The sequence below is a fragment of the Balaenoptera borealis genome (genome assembly GCF_965194805.1).
Source record: "Balaenoptera borealis genome assembly, chromosome: 15".
NCBI classification, from domain to species: Eukaryota; Metazoa; Chordata; class Mammalia; order Artiodactyla; family Balaenopteridae; genus Balaenoptera; species Balaenoptera borealis.
This window is the reverse complement of record NC_138871.1, coordinates 71489042-71510238: the sequence shown is the minus strand read 5'-3', so window position 1 is coordinate 71510238 and position 21197 is coordinate 71489042. Positions and strand designations below refer to the sequence as shown.

At 40.2% G+C, this 21197-nt stretch overlaps 2 protein-coding genes and 1 long non-coding RNA gene across 5 annotated transcripts in view; 1 reads left to right on the top strand and 2 right to left on the bottom strand.

The window, feature by feature from the left end:
• Positions 1–8262, bottom strand: part of HADHA (hydroxyacyl-CoA dehydrogenase trifunctional multienzyme complex subunit alpha) — a 48079-nt gene extending 39817 nt beyond the window's left edge. Inside the window, exons 1-4 of the mRNA XM_082356880.1 lie at positions 8124–8262; positions 3045–3086; positions 2881–2951; positions 1071–1204 (exon numbers count right to left, since the gene is read on the bottom strand). Of these exons, the coding sequence (XP_082213006.1) occupies positions 1071–1204; positions 2881–2951; positions 3045–3086; positions 8124–8190 (314 nt within the window). The 5' untranslated portion in view covers positions 8191–8262. The remainder of the gene's footprint in view (positions 1–1070; positions 1205–2880; positions 2952–3044; positions 3087–8123) is intronic.
• A 210-nt stretch (positions 8263–8472) lies between these two features.
• The window catches only part of HADHB (hydroxyacyl-CoA dehydrogenase trifunctional multienzyme complex subunit beta), a 38240-nt gene continuing 25515 nt past the window's right edge, over positions 8473–21197 (top strand). For 2 of the 3 annotated variants that reach the window (XM_082356914.1, XM_082356912.1), the window contains exons 1-3: positions 8473–8599; positions 14825–14899; positions 15008–15052. In XM_082356914.1, the coding sequence (XP_082213040.1) occupies positions 14833–14899; positions 15008–15052 (112 nt within the window). In that variant the 5' untranslated portion in view covers positions 8473–8599; positions 14825–14832. Of the gene's footprint in view, positions 8600–9094; positions 9165–14824; positions 14900–15007; positions 15053–21197 lie in introns of those variants that run through there. The other variant, XM_082356913.1, reaches the window with a different exon arrangement.
• On the bottom strand, positions 11289–16115 carry LOC309611906. Its single transcript, XR_014234826.1, has 3 exons — positions 15796–16115; positions 13506–13684; positions 11289–12005 (listed from the first exon to the last, which is right to left on the bottom strand). It is a non-coding gene; the product is annotated as an uncharacterized lncRNA (long non-coding RNA).

Below are 21197 nucleotides of genomic sequence, written 5' to 3'. Positions count from 1 at the left end.
ATACCCATATTTTGACAGAATTAACAACCATTAACATTTTAACCCAGTATACTAATATTAAGGTATTATCTCTCTTCTTTACTTTTGCTTTAAAGAATTTTAAAGAAGTTATATATACGTACATTATATCACTGAAAAAAGAAAGAAAATATTAGCTGTATTGGTAAAGTAGCCTTTGACCTTCTGAAGTTCTACCAGCCAATTCATTTACCCTGAAACAACCATTTTCGTATGTTTGTAGTGTATTCTTCAAACCAACTACATATTTGTATCCATAAATAATACAGAGAAGTATTTCATGTATGGTTTTAAAATGTTTATATAAACTATACACAGTATCAAACATTCTGCAACTTCCTTTTTTTTTTAACTTACCATTATGTTTTTGAGTTCTACCATTATGCTGTAGATTTAGTTAGTTCCTTTGAATTGTTTCTGTAGTATTTTATCTTGTGAATATTCCACATTTATTTATCTATTTCCCTCATGACTGACGTTTAGCTTGTTTCAAATTCTTCACTATTTTAAACTACACAGGACTGAACATCCCTATGCATGCATGGGTCCTTAAAACCAAAGGGTGGGATTTCTCTAGCATATATACCTAGAAGAGGTATCACTTGATTATATGATATGTGCATTTTCAGTTTTACTAAATTTTATCAAATTACTCTCCAAATTGGCTATACCAATTTGCATTCCTACTAGTAATATTTAACTTTCTCATTTTCTCAAGTCCTTGCTAATATGATATTTTCAAACTTTTAAATGTTTGCTGGTCTGGTGGATGAAAAAAAAGGGCATGTCATTGTTAGTTTATTTTCATTCTACTCAAATATTGCTCCTTGAACTACTACTTCAACTTCTTTAAAGAAAGGTTGTATTCAGTCTTATAAGGTTTAAGCAACAGTCCCTCTTTTTTATTAACTTTATTATACTCATGAAAATAACTTTAAAAAAACTTGCAGAGAAAATTTACTTCTACCTTCTTTTAAAATGAGAAATGATTAGGCCTAAAAAACATACCATTAGCCAAGATAAAAGATGACTTCAAATTTCCTAAAACTTACTTGAGATCAGCACCTGCAATGAAGCACCCTGGCTTTGATGAGATAAGGACAGCACTTCTGATTTGATTGCTAGACCAGACTTCATTCATTACTTCTATGAACTCTGAATGCAGTTCTTGACCCAGAGTATTCACCTACCAAAGGGAAATACATATAAATCTAAGGGTTTAAATTCGAAGTAACAGATGTGCAAATCACCATCAAATGCTATTTTGATTATAGGAAATACGTTTATCCAGGAGAAATATACAGTTAAAAGAAAGAGACAGGGAAACAAACAAACAAACAACCCAGCAGCTGTCTATTCAGATGCTTTGGCCAACTGTAAGCACCCCTCCCTCTAAAAATAGTTCTACTTAAAGGAGGAACTCGTATTCCTGAGGAGGTCATATTCCTAAGTTTCAATCATATGCAGGCTATAATTAAGTCTACAAACATTTATCAGCATGGAAAAAATTTGTATAATGTTAAGGAAAAAAAGAAATCAAAATTAGACATATAGTATGATCTTAATTTTTAGAATATTATTTGTTGAAACTGGATTAAATGTTAAAAGTGGTTATCTTTGGGTTTGGAGTATGAATGATTGTTATTCTCCTCTTTATTGCTTTAAAATGTCCTACTATAGGCATGTGTTATTTTTGTGTTCAGGAAAAATGGTCAACTTACAAAAAATATCTTAAGTTTGAATCATTGCTCAGTAAATGCTAAGATTTACTCTAGTGAGGGGGACTGGCTCTTACTTTCCTTAATTTGTGATAGTTGTTAATTGCTTCCATCTAGGTTCTCCTACTTCATTGAGGCCTCTGGTAATAAGATTTCTGAAATATGAAATCTTTACACCAACTTTAGGTGAGGGAAAAGCATGAGCTCCTGCAATAAAGCTCTTCTTGGCAAAAGACTGGATTAATGCTGCATGCTTTTTTGAAGTTGCCAAAAACAAATGAAGTTCCACTTTGAACAGAACTTGATTTCTAACATATGAACTGCACCGAGTCATTCAGGTCCCGTAGGAAACTAAACGACATTTAATCCAGCCAACTTACTATGAATAATGACTTATGTCAGGCAGGTTAAGGAAGCCGATTTAATAACCTCATAGTTAAGATGGGTAGGTCAGTTTTAATTCTTATAAACAAAGCTTATACTTTGCTTCTTATCTAATAAACCACCTTATCATTCTACAGTGTAACAAAAGGCTAGTTTTTTTTTTTTTTTAAGTGAAGGTACTGGTTATTGCTCATTAAAGGATTTGTATACCTCCATTTTTTTTTTTAATTAATTTTATTTATTTATTTATGGCTGTGTTGGGTCCTCGTTTCTGTGTGAGGGCTTTCTCTAGTTGTGGCAAGCGGGGGCCACTCTTCATCGCGGTGCGCGGGCCTCTCACCACCGCGGCTTCACTTGTTGCGGAGCACAGGCTCCAGACGCGCAGGCTCAGTAGTTGTGGCTCACGGGCCCAGCTGCTCTGCGGCATGTGGGATCTTCCCAGACCAGGGCTCGAACCCGTGTCCCTTGCATTGGAAGGCAGACTCTCAACCACTGCGCCACCAGGGAAGCCCAAAAGGCTAGTTTTATTAATCCTTGATGTTAATCTGACACCTAAAGTCAACTAGGAGGAATTCTTAAACAAGGACCTCTGCTGCAGAAAACTGCATTCCTTGGGCAATTTCTCAAACTCTAACTATCAAAACTGTAAGTTCATGTGATAAGATTACTGCCAAATTGGTGGATTTATTTCTTTGCCATTCAGGACTGGATTAATGAATGTAGTGAGTAGAAATAAACTGCAGCAAGTTAAATTAGGTACCTTTGAATTGGGTGAGTTAATTCGAATAACTGCTACGTCCCCTTTGACTCCATAGTTAATATGGGTTCTGGCTAAAAAGAGAAGGAAAATTTATTTGTAAACATGTTTATTGCTAAATAAGTATAAAAAGCAATGTAAGCATATCAACGAGAAGTTAAACTTACTCAGCAAAGCAGAGGACTTTGTAAAGTTGCGGCAAATATAACCTGTAAGAAAAAGGTATTTCAAAATTAATTATTTTACAAAACAGAATTTCCATAGTACCTGCTATACATAACAAAGCTGGACTTTATAACAACCACAACAAAACAAAGTGTTCTAAGCCATTATTGTGACCAACTGCTGTATCTTTTTGTTTCAATTATCAGGTCAAATGATTATCTGGATACTAAATGTGGTAGGTGGATGAATGGCCTCTCAAGGATGCCCATGTCCCCAGAAACCGAGTATGTTAGGTTATATGGCAAAGGGAAATAAAGGCTGCAAATGGAATTAAGGTGGCTAATTAGCTGACCTTAATACAGGGCTATTAGCCTGGATTATTCAGGTACACCCCATGAAATTACAAAGGAGGAGAAAAGGCAAAAGAACCAGAGATGGCAGCATGAGAACTCATTTTGCTGGCTTTGAAGACGTCAAGGAATGCAGGCAGCCTCTGGAAGCTAGAAAAGGCAACGAAATGGATTTTCCCTTAGAGCATCTAGAATGAACACAGCCCTGCCAACACCTTTGATTTTAACCCAGTGAGACTCATTTCTGACATCCATAACTGTAAGATAATAAATTTCTATTGTTTCAGACACTAAGTTTGTGGAAATTTAGGGCCACAATAGGAAACAAATACACTAAGAAATAAGTAATCTACATAATGTTAGTTCCAAATGTATTCCAAATGTATCTCAAGCATGTTCTCCAGCCAGGTCCTCTTGCATTTCTATGGAGAGATGGACTTTCCAGTGTCATGAAAAATAAAATCAAGGGGCTTTAGAGGCTCCATGTTTCTCTCTATCCTGCAGTTCTTTAAAGGAGGGGAAGCGAAGGCACAGAAAAAAGCAGCTTTATACTGCTTTCAAAGGCAAAACAACATACTATTAAAAAAAAAAAAAAAACTGTAGATGGCACCAGAACCAGAGTGGAGTGATTGCTGGTTCTGTCTGCCTTATTTTTTCTTTAAGCAATCCAAGTCAGCCCTCATGGTGCAAAGACAAAGGATCCGAGAGTCCAAAGCCTTAGGTTCGACCACCAAGTTTATTATTTACTAGTTGTATGACCATGTACAAGTCTCTCAGAGCATTTCAGTGTCCTTATAAAGATAGAGTAAAAGTGATGTAATGATTATAAAAGTACCTATAAGTCAAAGTCCTACACCAAAGTAAATTAAGAGAAGCCAGACATCTCCTCAATCTCCAGTGCCTCTACTTCACTAATGATATACTTCCCTTTGCTTTTCCATCATTTGAGATCTGTGTCATCTGTATTTGTGACTCTTCCTTCTTTATATCTGTATCATGGCTCTACAAAGCCTTATCTTGAGATTCTGTCTACAAGGATCTTTGCCTTCCCTGCCCAAATTTTTATCTTTATTACTCATTGTTTTGTTCTCTAATCGCTGCATCTGTAGCAGGTGTTTCCCCCAACTAAACTGTAATCTCCTCCAACATCATCTTATAGTCATTTATCCCACAACAAAAATCTAGTGTGGCCTAGAGTGAACAGAAAGACAAAAATCCCTGTCTTTGTGGAGGAGGTGAAAACAGGCCTGGCATAGAAAGGAGTTTCCCTATAAAGTAGAAATTCTGTGGGAGGGGAGCCAGATAATAGGCAATTCTAGCTAGAACACGGTAAACTGCATTAGTGACAAGGAACTGATCAGGAATGCAGGGTGGGAGAAGATGGGGTGGAAAGACAGATAAAAAACAAGAAACATAAATATGGAAATAAATATGTTAGAAGATAAGTGCCTAAGGAAAAAAGAAAACAGAGCAGGTGAAGGGGCTTGGACGTGGGTTGTAATTCTGAAGACCAAATATTTGAGACAACAGGTTTGAGCTCCATAGTTAATATGGGTTCTGGCTAAAAAGAGAAGGAAAATTTATTTGTAAACATGTTTATTGCTAAATAAGTATAACTTATTATATGGTTAAGTATGGTTTAAGTATGGTTAAATAAACCATAAACTCTCATCCACTAACCTACCTTCCCCCCCCCATATAGACATACACAAAACCTCCTCTAAATGAATAGAGACAAGAAACAAAGAGAAAAACAGCAAATGTACAAACATGTCTGGAAAACAATTTCAAACCACAGTCAACTAAATCAAGTTGAAGTACACGGTAGCTTTGCTTTTGGAATCCAGCCTTACTCACTTCCTAATTAGGAGAGCTTACTTTAGAGCAGCGGTCCCCAACCTTTTGGGCACCAGGGACCGGTTTCATGCAAGACAATTTTTCTACGGACCGGTGGGGGCGTGGGGTGGGGGATGGTTCAGGCGGTACCGGCCTGCAGCCCCGGGGGTTGGGGACCCCTGCTGTAGAGCAGCTGGGTGAACTTTAGCCTATATTTCCTGTGCCAGCAAAAGAGAGAGAAACCTCTGGCCTACTTTGTAATCATTTAAATAATTTAACTTGAGAAGATACCTACAAGATGGAAGACTACAGCAGTGCAGGGAGCTGGATTATGCTAACACAAATTTCAAATATGAAAGTGTTACTTTGGTTGTTAACAATCAACAGCTTTTCTCAATATTCAGTACCGGGGGAAGGGACAGGATTAAAGAAGTGAGAGTCAAATTTAAATATACACCGTCTACTAAGGTATTTGCCTACAATTCATTTCCTGTGAAATTATTCTACCACTTAGGTAATCAGGAATTTGGATTTAGAGTAAGAGTGGGAATTAAACAAGATATTTTGGTCAAGATGTGATTTTCATTTGATAGCCATACTAAGAATTACAGCACTCAGGCAGGAATGGGTTAAAACTTCAAGAAATACAAAGCAGCATCAAGAGATTTTAATCATCCATCATTAAACATCATAATCTCATTAAATGTTTGGCAATGCCTTGGCATAGACTTTCAGTTAGGGTTAGGGTTAGGGTTAGTCTGTTGAGCCTAAATGGCAATCCAGGTGTGCAGGTAATTTTAAATTCACTTTCTAGACTTTTTTTCAAAATTTATACATTGCTACTAAAAGGAGCAATAGCTATAATAAGCCATATTTTTTTAATTTTTAAAATTAATTTTTATTCAAGTATAGTTGATTTACCATGTTGTGTTAGTTTCTGCTGTACAGCAAAGTGAATCAGCTATACATATACATATATCCACTCTTTATTAGATTCTATTCCCATATAGGTCATTACAGAGTATTGAGTAGACTTTCCCTGTGCTATACAGTAGGTTCTAATTAGTTATCTATTTTATATATGGTAGTGTGTATATCTCAATCCCAGTCTCCCAATTTATCCCTCCCTCCCCAAGCCATATTTTCTTATAGGTTAAAACACAATGCAAAATATATACACACATGTGTGTATATATATTTCTATAAAAAAACATAGAAAACTAGGCTTGTAACCTTTTATGACATGTAAAATGTAAAAATTACTTTAAAAAAGTCTCAGATCTGTATCAACAGAATCATAGTTCTTCAGGGCAGGAAAGAGTTGTAACAGCTAACGTTTATTAACGTTAATAGTAGCACTTACTCCACTTTACACTTTACACCTAAAACTTTTAGGTAAAAGTTTTAGGTAAAACTTTTAGGTAAAAAGTTTTAGGTGTAAAACTGCTTTACACCTAAAATAACTCCTTTAAAGCTCACAAGGTGGTATTATTCCCCATTTCACAAATGAGAAAACAGACATAGAAATTACTTGCCCAAGGTCACCAAAGGGTAAGGTCACCAGAGGGTAAAAGGCAGAGCTAGATTCAAACCCAAAAGTCAGACTCCAAATTTAATGCTTTTGATTGCATTACCTTAAAATCAATGGAGGGGAAGCTCAAAAATATACATTTGATATTTTTAAAGTGTTAAACCAAAAATGTGGAAAATAGACAAACTGTCAGGTCACATGACCAAATGCTAACAGTAGGTATGTGAGTAGTAACGGAATGGGTGATTCTTTTTTTCTTAATCCCTTTCCCCAGTCTTTACAGCATTTCAATTTTCTGTAATCTTATGATTGACGCGCGTGCACACACACACAAAGCAGTCCTGTGGAGACTAAAAACACTGGTCGAAATAAGAAAGCAGAAGAGATTCAATCATTCGAAATTAGTCCCTTACAGTAAAGGGAGATTCCAGACACTCTTCCAAAAACAGCATACGGTATTACCCCGGGGGTTCAGAAGGAGGAAGGCATATTATAAATTATACTTCTAATTAAGTAACCGATATTAAGTACAACATGCAATAAAAAGTCACATTTCACCTTAAAGATTTGAGATGGAAGGAAAATGCTTGATTTTCCAGTCACCCACTTTAACTCTTTCACTGCCAGTTTGAAGACAAAAAGACAATATAGCTAATGCAAGCTAACTGGGTATCGTCAGAAACAAGGGTAGAAATAGTTGTAAAATTATCTAACATCTTGCTCCTTAAGAAAGAGGGTATCTGCGTATTTTTTTAAAAAAATGCTTCTTCTAGCAAATTGCAGAACCTGCCCCTTGAAAATCTATATATTATACGTTCATAGTGGGATTACTGGAACTGCAAGAGTTGCGCTTCCTATTGAAGTGCGGTAATAGGTACAAAAAAAGGTTTTGTGGAAAAGGGGCAGGGAATGGCAGTAATTTGCAAGGCTGGTAAATTTCACACAAGAAGGTTTTAAGATGCCTCTTGTTACAGGCAAGGTGCAATGGAGCCACAAAGATGTGACAGACTGGCCTGTCCTAGTCCTCCTACTCCTCCCAATCTCGTAGGAACAGGCTCAAGGCCATCATTAAAGGAAATAAGAGGAGACCAGCGGAAAGTGCCAGACCGGGAGGACAGGGCTCAGAAACGTTAGGGCTTATGGAGCCCGAAATCGCTGCAGGACTCATGAGAGAGGAAATGTCAGTCCCTGCGCCAGGGAACAAGAGACCGGAACCCAGAGCAGCATCCCTCCCCCTTATCCAGGGCTGGGACCCTGGGCCGGGGCAGGGAGGTGGCAGCGATGGGGAGACGAGGCTCCGGGGAAGCTCGGGTCTCCGTAGGAGGTCTGCCCGGGGCTGTTGGGCGCCCTCAACCAGGCCTCACCTGGGCAGCGGAGCATCCTGGAGGGAGTAAAGCGGCGGAGGCTGCCAACTGCCCGGGAGGCCACCATCTTGAGCAGGAGAGCACGAAAGTGGAAGGCGCTTCAAGTCGTGGGAGCCAAGCAGAGGACTTTTCTTTCCGTAGCCTGGCTCTGGCCAGGCGCCCGATGTACTGCCTGACTAACACCGCTATGGCGAGCTGCCGCCGGTTCCTTAACCTCGCCCTTCGCTTCTGGCTAACGGGGCGGAAAGGACACCTTCTCCGCGGGGAGGAAGGAAGGCCAGGGAGGAGGGGGACAGAGTTCCGGATTTTCCAGTCAGGCAGCCGGAGGGCAGCCCGGAAGGCCTGCGAAGCCCGCGGAGCCGGTGGGAAGGGTGAAGGGTCCTTTCTAGGCAGGGCCCGCCCCTTGGTCCAGTCGAGTCCAGTCGCTCGGGTCCAAACCTTGCCGGCAGCAGGAGTCTGAGCCCCCGCGAGCTAAGGTGAGGAGGCGCGTGCGCTCGGCTTTCCGCCTGGCCTTTCCCCGGCGAGGTCCGCACTTCCTTTCCCACCTGCTACGCCCGCGGCCGCCTCCTCTCCCTGGGGCAGTGGAGTTCGAGGGAGCGGAAGGAAGCTTCTCGATGGGGGTCTCCCGTACCAGTGCAATTTGGGCAGTAATTTGGCCTAGCCTTCGGTCTGTAGCTCAGAGCAGCGGTGTCGCCTGTGTCTTTTAATTTATCACCGCATGTTAACGAACTGTTGGCTTGTGTTTGTGTTGGTTTAAAGCGCTGGCCTGTGTTCCAGTGTTGTTGTTTCACCTGCTTCGCCTGGAGCCAGGCCGGCGGCAGTAGAGATTCGGTACAGGGCCCGGGGTTTACCCCTTTTATGTTATCGAGGGTGGGTCTCGGTCGTGTGGCTTTTTCGGGACTCGAATGTGGGAGGAGCTGAGACATGCCTGTGTCCCGCTCCGAGATCCAGGGCTCAAGATTATTTTTTAATCCAGAGGGGACCCGGAGATCATCTGGTCATTCATCCCCTTCACTTTATCAGTGAAGCCAATGAATCAGGGTGAGTGAGTTTACCCATGGCCACAGGTGCTAGAAATAGGACTAGAGGTCTGCTAACTTCTAGTCAAGGGCTCTGCATTGCCTGAAAGCTGTTTTTGTGCTGGAAAGGTAGGCTTGAGTCCTGGAAACAAGTGATTGACTACAAAAACTAATGTTGAGGGCCCTCTAGGCCCTTTCACCGCCATCTCATTTAATCTTCACGATCCCAAAATTGTTATTTGCATTTTGTAGGTGAAGTTTGGGAGGCTCGGAGATTATGTAAATTTTCTGGTAGGTGGCAGAGCCAGGATTCGGCCATAAATTTAAGTCTCACTGTTCACCAGATTGACTGTTCCGCAGGAGAGGGAGAAGGAAGAGGCAGGGAGAAATGGCAGGGAAGTTTGAGACTGAATTGAGGAGTATGGAAAGAAAGAAGAGAGGTTTCTGTTTAAAGTTCAAGTCAAATAGTGAATCCCCCATCACTGTGAGCACCTTAAGCAGAAACTGCATGAGCAGTGATCTCTTAATTTGCAGAAAGGATTCTTGATGACCTCCAAAGGCCCTCCATCTCACAAGGTTTTTACAGTTCAAAGCTTGCCTCCTGCCCACATAATGTTCTTTCTGCATCTAATTCGGTGTAGCACTTACTGTTTAGATCAAGAGTGGCAAACTTTTTCTGTAAAGGGCCAGATAGTAAATAGTTTAGGTTTCACAACCCACATTGATCTCTGTCACATATTCTTTGTTTTGTTTTGCTCTACAACCTTTTAAAAATGTAAAATCTATTGTTATCTAGAGGCCCATGGGTTGAAGTTTGCCATCCCCTGATTTAGGTCACCCTTTTGGCTCTTGACTTTTTTGTTTCCTGTATTCTGAACAAAATCAAGTTCCATCAAGGGCAGAAATGTTATGCTTCTCACTGTGTCTTACATAAAGGGGAACTAAATACATTTATACCATCACCCACTAGAATTAATAGCAAACACATGTATAACCCTTACTATGTATCAAGCACTGTTCTAAGTGCCATATATATATATATACACCTCACAACAACCTATGAAGTAGGTACTTTAATTATCTACAGTTTACAGGTTCATCTTACAGATGAATTATTTACATCTTACTCCTAAAACAGAGAAAAAAAATGGCCTTTGGAGGTCATCAAGAATCCTTTTTGCAAGTTAAGTAGCTTGCTTAAGGTCATACAACTAGGGTACAGCCAGGATTTGGATTGGGCGGTTTGCCTTTAGTGTTTGTGCTCTTAAGGATATTGTGGATTGTGTCTTAATGATACTGTAATAATGAGCTGTTAGAGCCACTCCATCTTGCTTTCATTACTTGTTTAGTCCCTTCTTCATGTTACTTGCTCCCAGGTTCCTGCAACTTCATGCGTCTTTCTATAGTTTCACACCCTACTCAAGCCTACCCAGGCTCCCCAAATCCTTGAGTCAAAATGTATTGCCTAAAGCTTAAAGCAGATGACAATAACTAGGTCATATTTTGCTTAGTCCTTCTTTCTTTTGAAATCTGTCTCTACTTTTTATTAATTTTTGATGGGATGTATATTCTATTTAATTTTTTTTCCAGAAACTACAGGAAGTCTAAAGAAAATAAACATACCAATAACTCCACCACCCAAAGATAACTACTGTTAACATTTGCTGTGTATTTTTCTGGACTTTTTAAATACATTTTAATGTTTTTATCTATCTATAAAGATATTAGTATAGGCAGATTTTCTATAAAACTAGAATTATACTGTACATTAAAAATAAGATGCTCGGGGCTTCCCTGGTGGCGCAGTGGTTGGGAGTCTGCCTGCCAATGCGGGGCGCGCGGGTTCGAGCTCTGGTCTGGGAGGATCCCACGTGCCGCGGAGCGGCTGGTCCAGTGGGCCGCGGTTGCTGGGCCTGCGCGTCTGGAGCCTGTGCTCCGCAACAAGAGGGGCCGCGACGGTGGGAGGCCCGCGCACCGCGATGGAGGGTGGCCCCCGCTCGCCGCGGCTGGAGAGGGCCCTCGCACAGGGACGAAGACCCAACACAGCCAAAAATAAATGAATAAATAAATAAAAAGTAAAAAAAAAATAAAAATAAATAAAAATAAAAAAAATAAAAAAAAATAAAAATGTCTAAAAAAAAAAAATAAGATGCTCATTGTAAAAAAAATTTTAAGAAGACAGAAGAATATAAAATGAAAGTCCCTCTTTATCTCTTCCATATATAGATTCAGCTTTATGGATTTTCGTCTCTTTCTGTCATAAAATGGAGTCTTACTGTATATATATTATTCTGCAGCCTGCTTTTTCATTTAGTATATGTTGTGGACATCTTTCCATGTCAGTATATACATGTATGTCGTTATGTTTCATTTTTCTTTACAAACTGCTGAACAGTATTCCATGGTATGTTTGTAATACTATAATTTATTTAACCGTTTCCTGATATGTGCATCTACATCTTGAGTATTTCTATTGGCTAGAGATCTATGATTGTTACATATACAACTTGAATATTTCTGTTGCTTAAAGACCAATAAGAAGAATTACTAGGCTCAGAAATTCATAATTCAGAATCTGAGAGAGAACTAAAAATTGCCTTCCAAAAAGGCCTTACCAATTATACTTTTATCAACTGTACATGGAAGTGCTTAAATAGTTCCATTCTCACTAGAATTGTGTGCTAACCATATTCTTAATTTTTGCCACTTAATAACCCCAAAATGACCTTGTTTTAATTAAAAAAAAATTTTATTGTTAGATTGAACATTTAAATTTTTATTTATTTGACATTTTTATTTCTTCTGCGAATTGCTCATTTGCTCATTTTTCCTTTTGGTCATGTTTCAGGAAGGAGCCTTTCAGCTGCAAATAACAGAAAATTAAACTTAAATTGGCTTAATAAAGGGGATTTGTTGACTCACAGAACAGAAAAGCACAGTGGGAGGGTGGGTTTCAGATATGATTCAATCAGGGCTCTAGTTTCTTTTTTCTGAATTTTCAGTGTGTTCTCCTTTGAGACCAGCTCTACCTTTACACTAGCTTTTATCATGTTTGCAAACTGCTCTAGCCATGCCAAGCCTCAGAAGGAAAGATGTGTGTTCCATCTGCCATTCCAGGCAGAAGACTTGAATGTCAGACTGACTAAGACCATCCCTAAATCGATACCAGTGGTCAAGGCAATACCATGCACGATTATTTTACGCCTTGGTTGCGTGAACCAAAGAGAATGAGATTATTCTGATTGGCTTAAACCCTGGAGTTGAGCTGGATTCAGTCCCATGTAAACCACATGTGGCAACTGCATAATGGGGTGAAATGGATATTGGGGTGAAAACCACAGATTCCATTATAGATTGTTTCTCTTTTTCCTGTAATTTGTAGAAGTTCTTTATGGAGTATGGGATTTAACCCTTTGTTTTCCATGTTACAAATATTTTCTCTGAATCTATTGTTTGCCTTTTAACTTTAGTGTCTTTTGCTATGTAGATATTTTAAATGCTTCTTTAATCAGTTCTTTTAGTTATTCTTTTCCATTATGGCCTCTGAGTTTTATACCATATGTTGGAAGCCTTTCCCCAAGATTATAAAAATATTCTCTGATATATTCTTGTAGTAAGTTAGAAAAATATATATTTAGATTAATGCATCTGTAATTTGTACTTATAGTGTGAGCTATGGATCTAATTTTTTTTCAAATGGTTAGCCATTTTCCCAACAAATCTATTGAGTAATTCATCTTTCTCCCACTTATTTGAAATGTTATCTTTATTACATACTAAATTCTCATACACATGAGTATGCTTCTGAACTTGCTACATCCTGTTCTGTTGATTAGTTTAATTTATTCCTGTGCCAGATTGAACTGTTTAATTACTGGTACTTTATAGAAAGTTTTGATATCTGTTAGAGCAAGGTCCCCCTTTTTTTCAATCAATATTTTCTTGACTAGTTTCATGAATTTTATTTCAAGAGGAACTTTACTTATGGGGATTTATATTCCAGACTCAAGTGGCATCAAATGTAGCTTCTGGAAAAGTGGTGCCCATCGCATGGGCCAATTTGTGTCTCCCTGGTCAGAGTCCCTTGAGTATACCTAGGCTGGTAAGCCTAGAGGTTGGACTCCTCCATCTCTTTCCAATCCATATATTTGGTAAATGTGATTTTTTTGTTTTCTTTTTGGAAGCCACAGGGCATCTCTTTTTAGTCTACGAAGACCTAAGAAAAATTAAACAAGGCTTTTATATTGGCTGTTGCTGTGTAACAAATTACTCCAAAATTTAGCAGCTTAAAACAGTAAAAACTTATCTCATACAGTTTCTGAGGGTTAGGAATTTGGGGGCAAATTAGCTGGGTCGTTCTGACCTCGACTTTCTCATGAGGTTGCAGTCAGAATGCTGGCCAGGGCTGTAGTCATCTGAAAGCTTGTCTGTGCTAGAGGATTCACTTCCAAGCTCAGTCACATGGCTGTTGGCAGGAGGCGTCAGTTCCTCATCACCAGAGCCTCTTCATCGGGCTGCTCCTGAGGTGCCAGCTGGCTTCCCCTAGACCAAGTGATCTGAGAGACAGACCAAGACAGGAGCTTCAGGATCTCTTAACAGCCTAATCTCAAAAGTGACATCTCATCATTTCTGATGTATTCTTTTGTTTACATAGACCAACTATATAAATAAGAATTCAGGGAAGTGGAATTACTGATCAAAAGTTAGGTGCAGATGTAGTTTTTTGACAGTTACAGTAGTTGCCAAATTGCCCTCCATAGTGATGCATCTGTGGAGGTGCATCAATTTACACCCTCAGCAGCAGTATATGAGAGAGCCTGTGTGCGCAGACTACCACATAATGAATATCAGACCTTTAAGTCAAATATTATACCTCTGTGCAGTTTTAATTTGTATTTCCCTTATGAATGAGATTGAACATCTTTTCATGTATCTAAGAGCCATTTGTATTGATATTTCTATTTCTGTGAACAGTTTGTTCATATCCTTTGCCAGTTTTTTTCTTACTGATTTGTAGGAACTCATTTTTGGGAATTTAGGGAAGTATTTAATATATTTTATATATTTTTTAATATAGAGGGGTTTATATTTTTATTATTTTGAAATAATATCAAGCTTATAAAAAAGTAGCAAGTGCAGTGTACAAACTTTTTTTTCTTACAGCAGTTAAGATGTGATACTGCACTCTCTCTGAATACTTTAGTGTGTATCCCCTTCAAATACAAACATTCCACAAGGCATTCTGCATAATCACAATACAACCATCAAAATCAGGAAGTTCACATTGGTGGCTTCATGATCATGTCCAGCAGTCTCTACTCCTTTGGCCCTAGAGAAAAGCATAAACTCTGGACTAGACTATCTGGCTTCAAATCACAGCTCTGCCTCTTACTAGTCTTTCAATCCCTGTATGCCTCCGTTTCTCATCTCTTGCAAAGGGTGTAATAATCATGCGTACTTCATAGGTCCTTGTGAGGACTGGATGGGTTAATGCTTAGATTAGTTGTTTGCATACTATGTCAGTACAGCTATTATATTATTAGAGGAAGGGTAGTTGGTAATAGAGTAAATTTTAAAGTATTTTATAGTAGTCATGGATGAGATATCGGAGATCATAGCCTACACTCTAAGCTACAAATTGTTCAAATAACCCAGAAAGTCTTTTTGTTCTTCTCTTTTTAGATTGAAGAATGACTTCCCTCTTGACTTACACTTTAAAAAATCTTCCCAGTACATCACAATGGGCCCTCAGATTTTGTAAGTTTCATTTGTTCTTTCTTTTTAAGATTAGATTTGGTTGTGTAAGCATCTTGCACAGACATGGAATTGTACTGCTTTTTGTAAACAGTTTATTTTGTTTTCCAGCTATGAGACCTCTGAGCTGTTCCTCCCAGTTACGAGCTGCCGCAGGTACAGTAATTTGTAAAAAAAAAAAAAAAAAAAAAAAGTCTGATTTAAGAGTTAGATTCTAGAATCTAAATTTGTGAATTTTGAATAAAAACCAAAACTAGTTTGCTAACTCTCCCTTTTTATGAGCAACATGAACATCACTGTTGCCTTTAAATTAAAACAACATAGGACCAATCAGTAACGATAGTACATGGTGTAGGGTGGGCTCGAGGATGTTGACAGGAGGCTGCTTTCTGGGATGTGGAGCTTGATGGAGTCACGGAGGTTCCATGAACCTTACTGGTCAGTTTAATCAATCAGCTACTGGCTGTCAGTCCTAGAGATGATTAGCTTACAAACACTCTGGAGACTGCTGTGGAGCCAAAAGGTAACTTTTTAAACTTTCAGTGACAGGCTTCTCTGTTAATGAATATCTTCTTAGCCCATGTGCAAGGGGATGCATACATGAAATAGGTGTGACTGTAGAACCAGTTAATAACAGAAGGTTGTTTAGTCAATATGAAATGAAAAAGGAAGGAAATTTGTTGATTTTATATGGTCTTTTAGACCCTTGGTAAAGTCTTCTTCACTGTTGAATACATACTTTTGCAGAACCTACTGTAGGTATGTATCTTCACTGGCCAGTGCTAAAAACGCCCAGACAGGTTCTCCTTGCCTGGGTCCTGTATTGACTATGACTTCTGATTTTGGTTTTATTATGGTGTTTCTACTTGAATAATAACTTAATAGAAAAAGCATCTTACTAGGATTCAGAAGACCTCTGCTCTGTTCCAGTTCTACTTCTTTCTGGGCAGTTTGGCCTTGAACCGATCACTTTACTTCCCTGTGCTTTAGTTTCTTTATCTAAAAAAGAATAATAATTTTAGTCTTGTTAACCTCAAGTAGTTATGAAGATATCTCACAGCACTTTGAAAACTGTAAACTCAATATAAGTACAAGATGGGAATTCCCTGGAGGTCCAGTGGTTAGGACTCTGTGCTTCCACTGCAGGGGGTATGGGTTCAATCTCTGGTTGGGGAATTAAGATCCCACATATCGCGTGGCTTGGCCAAAAAAAAAAAAAAAAAAATATATATATATATATATATATATATATATATATATATATATACAAGATGATATTTTTATTTTGTTTTACGTAAGTATATTGTCACAGTCTTGCCTAATCTCACCTAGAAAAGTTTCACGTTGTCATGTCACATATTTTCTGTGGCCTCTAAATTCTAATTAGAATATAGATTTGTATAGGCTCACAAAGAATAATTCCTTTCTATCTCATTTCACCTTTTCCCTAATTCTAATGTTCACCCAGGACTTTGCAGTCAGACAAATAGATCTGATTTTTTGCCAACCGGAAGAAGGTCACATTGAATACCAACAGAGGGAAGGCATTTTTCTGGCATACAGAGTATTCTTCTTTATATTGCTCTTAAAGTGTTTTGTGTTTCTGTCTCCCCAGCTGTGTTGTGAGCCCTTCTGAGACTTAAGCATTTTAGAGTCCCTGGTGTCTAACACTGTCCTAGCGATTTGTGTTAACGTTGATGGTGATAGTGGTGCAAGAGGGCACATGATAAGACAAAGGAATGTGACCAGCTGATTTGAGGGGAGGGAGTGGGAATGTACCCCTGCTGAACAGATTTTAGGTTGCAATAATTTTGTAACTAATTCCTCTTGAATTTCATGTGAATATGCTTGACGGTGCTGTTAGGATGAAGGAATTAGAATAGAGGGATACAGGTTTATTGATGTTTCCAGTCATCAGATTGACTGGAAATGTGTCTGATGGAAATTTTGACTTATTCAATGGCTATATATACTATGCATCTTCCTTGACTTACAATAGGGTTACATCCTGACAAATCCATCATAAGTTGAAAATATTGTAAGTCAGGACTTCCCTGGTGGCGCAGTGGTTAAGAATCCGCCTGCCAATGCAGGGGACACACGTTTGATCCTTGGTCCGGGAAGATCCCACCTGCCGCAGAGCAGCTAAGCCTGTGCGCCACAACTACTGAGCCTGCGCTCTAGAGCCCGCAAACCACAACTACTGAGCCTGTGTGCCACAACTACTGAAGCCCATGCACCTAGAGCCTGTGCTCTGCAACAAGAGAAGCCACTGCAATGAGAAGCCTGCACACCACAACAAAGAGTAGCCCCCGCTTGTCACTAGAGAAACGCCCATGCTCAGCAACGAAGACCCAATGCAGCCAAAAATAAATAAATAAATGAATAAGATTGTTAAAAAAAAAAAAAAGAATATATTGTAAGTCAAAAGTGCATTTAGTACATCTAATCTACCAAACATCATAGCTTAGCCTAGCCTATCTTAAACGTGCTCAGAACACGTTGGGCAAAATCATCTAACACAGGCCTATTTTATAATAAAGTATTGAATGTCATGTAATTTATTGAATATTGTACTGAAAGTGAAAGACAGAATGGTTGTATGAGTATAGAATGGTTGTAAGTGTATTGGTTGTTTACCCCTGTGGTTGTGTGACTGGGAGCTATGGCTCACTGCCTCCCAGCATCATGAGAGAGTATCATGCCACTTATTGCTGGCCTGGGAAAAAAATGAAAATTCAGAATTCAAAGTATGGTTTCTACTGAATGTGTATTGCTTTTGCACCATCCTAAAGTTAAAAATTCGTAAGTTGAACCATGGAAAGTCAAGGACCATCTGTTTATCTATATATCTATATCCACAGACATCTATATATATAAAACAATGGTATAACACATGGCATGTCTTCTCTCTGCTTTGACTGATTTTTTTTTTAATGAAGGGTTTTTTTGTTTATTTATTTATTTACTTATTTATTTATGGCTGCGTTGGGTCTTCGTTGCTGTGCACGGGCTTTTCTCTGGTTGTGGCAAGCGGGGGCTACTCTTCATTGCGGCACGTGGGCTTCTCACTGTGGTGGCTTCTCGTTGCGGAGCACAGGCTCTAGGCACGTGGGCTTCAGAAGTTGTGGCATGTGGGCTCAGTAGTTGTGGCTTACGGGCTCTAAGCGCAGGCCCAGTACTTGTGGCACACGGGCTTAGTTGCTCCGTGGCATGTGGGATCTTCCTGGGCCAGGGATCGAACCCGTGTCCCCTGCATTGGCAGGCGGATTCTCAACCACTGCGCCACCAGGGAAGCCCTCTGCTTTGATTTTAATTGTGTATGTGAAATACAGAATGTATATGTCAGCCATAGAATCCTAGGTTTGGAGTTGGGAGGAGTGCTTGAGGTCATCTAATCTAGCTCCCATATTTGCAAATAAGAAATTTTTGGCAGAGCAGGGACTAGAACCCAGACATTTTAACCCCCTTTTCAGATTCTTATACTACATTGCTACTGAGTGCCCATAGCACTGTGGAATATATAAAAAAGAGCCTTTGAGAAAATTCTGATGTGATTAGCAGCCAGTGTGCACATGAAACAGAATTAGAGTCCTTTGGGTGACTGTTCAATATATAATGAATATTATTTTTAAATGTGACTTCTAGTATTACTTTAATTACTTTATAATATGCTAAATTGTGTGGCCAAGTTTTGCCCCATAGGTTGCCATAGAAGTTAAGAGGCAGGAACTACAGGTAGCTGTAGTTATCAGGGAAGGCTTTATTTAGGAGGTGGAATGTGAACTAGGCCTTAAGGGTAAGTAAGGATTAGATGGACAGAAAGGAGCCACTCAGATGGGAGGGTATATGAATGAAGGCAAGGGGTGTGAAATGAAGTCAAGGCTGTGAGGGCCTGGGGGCTTGCTCATCTTGCTACATGTTGAGAAGTGGTGGAGAACGTTTTTGGATCATTCAGTTGGAACCAAGTAAAGCAAGGAATTTGTTAGAAGAGTTAGGAATTTGAATTTTATCTGAAAGTGTGTAAAAGGAACATGCGGTCAGTTCTTAAAAAGTGGAATGATGGGGCTTCCCTGGTGGCGCAGTGGTTGAGAATCTGCCTGCCAATGCAGGGGACACGGGTTCGAGCCCTGGTCTGGGAAGATCCCACATGCCGTGGAGCAACTAGGCCCGTGAGCCACAACTACTGAGCCTGCGTGTCTGGAGCCTGTGCTCCGCAGCAAGAGAGGCCCGCGCACCGCGATGAAGAGTGGCTCCTGCTTGCCACAACTAGAGAAAGCCCTCGTACAGAAACGAAGACCCAACACAGCCAAAAATAAATAAATAAATAAATTTATTAAAAAAAAAAAAAAAGTGGAATGATGTGATGGTATGTCATCTGACTTTTCCTCTCATCACTTTATTCTCTCCAAGGTCAGTCACAAGTAATCTGCAGATCTTCAAACTTAGTGGGCTTTTTTCAGTCCTTATTCTCCTTGAGTGTTGAAATATTTGACCATCCTCTGCTCCTTGATACTCTCCTGCCTTTGCTTTCATGCACTGTTTTCTCCTCAGTCTCCTACTACCTCTCAAGTTTACCCTCTGTCCCGCATTTTCTCTCTGCCCACTAAATGTGGGGAGATCACAAAACCAAGTGTCTTTTATTGTGGCTAAGGGGCCCACTCAAGTTAAGGATAAGAGGGCTTGAGGACTACAGCTAGGGAGGCATTAGGAACCAAGCAGCTCTAGGGGCAGCCGCTTTGTCTCAGTCATGGCCACATGGTGTGTCACTTTCCTGGCCTTCCTGCTTCTCTTTATATTCTTCTTCACTCCTCTTGCTGGCTTCTTTGCTCACTCAGGGTTTTTGCTGCCCCATAACTCTTACTTAAAAATAATTTCAGTTTATTATCACCCTGGTTCTTCCTCATGGCATCTTTTCAGCTTCAACTAATTGGTATTTTTCTCCATGCTTTGCTTAGATTCCTGTGAGAGAGACTCAGATGCAGCTTATCACTTGTAGGTAGAGGACATGGGTTACTGGTTGGCCACTCTATGGATTGACTTCAGGTAGTCAAGTAGTACCCACCCTGAATCTAACCAGCTTTGGGTGTGGGCTTAGGGACATGACGTCTATGATTGCCCCTTTGCAGGGACTCTAAGCAGGGCAGCTCCATTTAGAGGGGGCTATGGGTGAGCAGGCACTGCAAAATATGTCTCTGCTTTTCTTCTGTTTTTTTTTTTTTTTTTGAGGGTAGAAAGTGAGATTTATTGAGTACACTACAAGGGAGCAGCGGGCGAGACCAAGAGGGGGTCTTCCCTGGGGGAAGAGAAACTGGGCTTCTTTTTGGTCCCTTTTGGTCACCCTTGGGTTAATGTTCTACCCATATGGTGGTTAGGGCTGCGTGTGTCATAGCTCAATCTTCCTGGTATACCAACTGCTTGCGAACGTTGGTAATTTCCATTGGGGGAGGGTGTGATTGTCTTATCTTGAAAGGACCTCCCCAGCCTAAGATGGCTGTTCTGTTGTTAAGCTCCACATTTCCCCCTAACAGATCAGCAAAGTCAAATCACTGACATCTGGGTGACAATATCATCTCATGCTACTTCTGCTGAGAAGGGGCGATGTGGGGTCCCGGTTGGCTTTGCTGATCGGCCATGGGGCTGTGGGATAGTGTGTGAATAGAAATTTGGGGAGGCCTGTTCAAGAGTAGTCAACTATATTGATTCTAGAGGTTGGAGTCCTTGTCTTGTCACCATTTGTGGCTTGATGGAATGAAATCGTTTTTGTAGTGACTCACTTGAAGTACCTGGAAATGTTGGTGGATCAGGATGGACGGTCCTCAAGGGAGGATGGAAAGAGAAGGGGAATCTCACAGCATGCCTGGATTCGCCAAGCCGCTGCTGCCGACTGCACCAGGCGTTGGAAGTGAGGAGTACCAAGGCTAGGGCCAAAGGACACTGCCACCCGATTAGGCAGGGACGGTTGGTCGGTATGGGACTGGGTTTTAGGTCCGCTGAAGAGTTGCCTTGGCCAGGATGCGCAATCCCCGAGTCTCCAGGGACCTCAGACCATCGGCAGTGTTGAAGAGGAGAAAAGACCATTTCCAGAATGTACCCCTTAGGACGACAGCAAGTTGGAGTCTCGTCCTGGAGGCCTTTGGGTCCCACCAAGGAGTAGACGTCGCCATTTGCCCCGAGTCAGTAGGCCGATCACTACCTGTTGGAAGACGGATCAGAAAACGCAGAGAGAGGAGAGAGCGGTCTGGTCCCTGTACGGGCCATCAAAATGCCACAGAGTGCGGCGATGGGGCTGGCAACATGG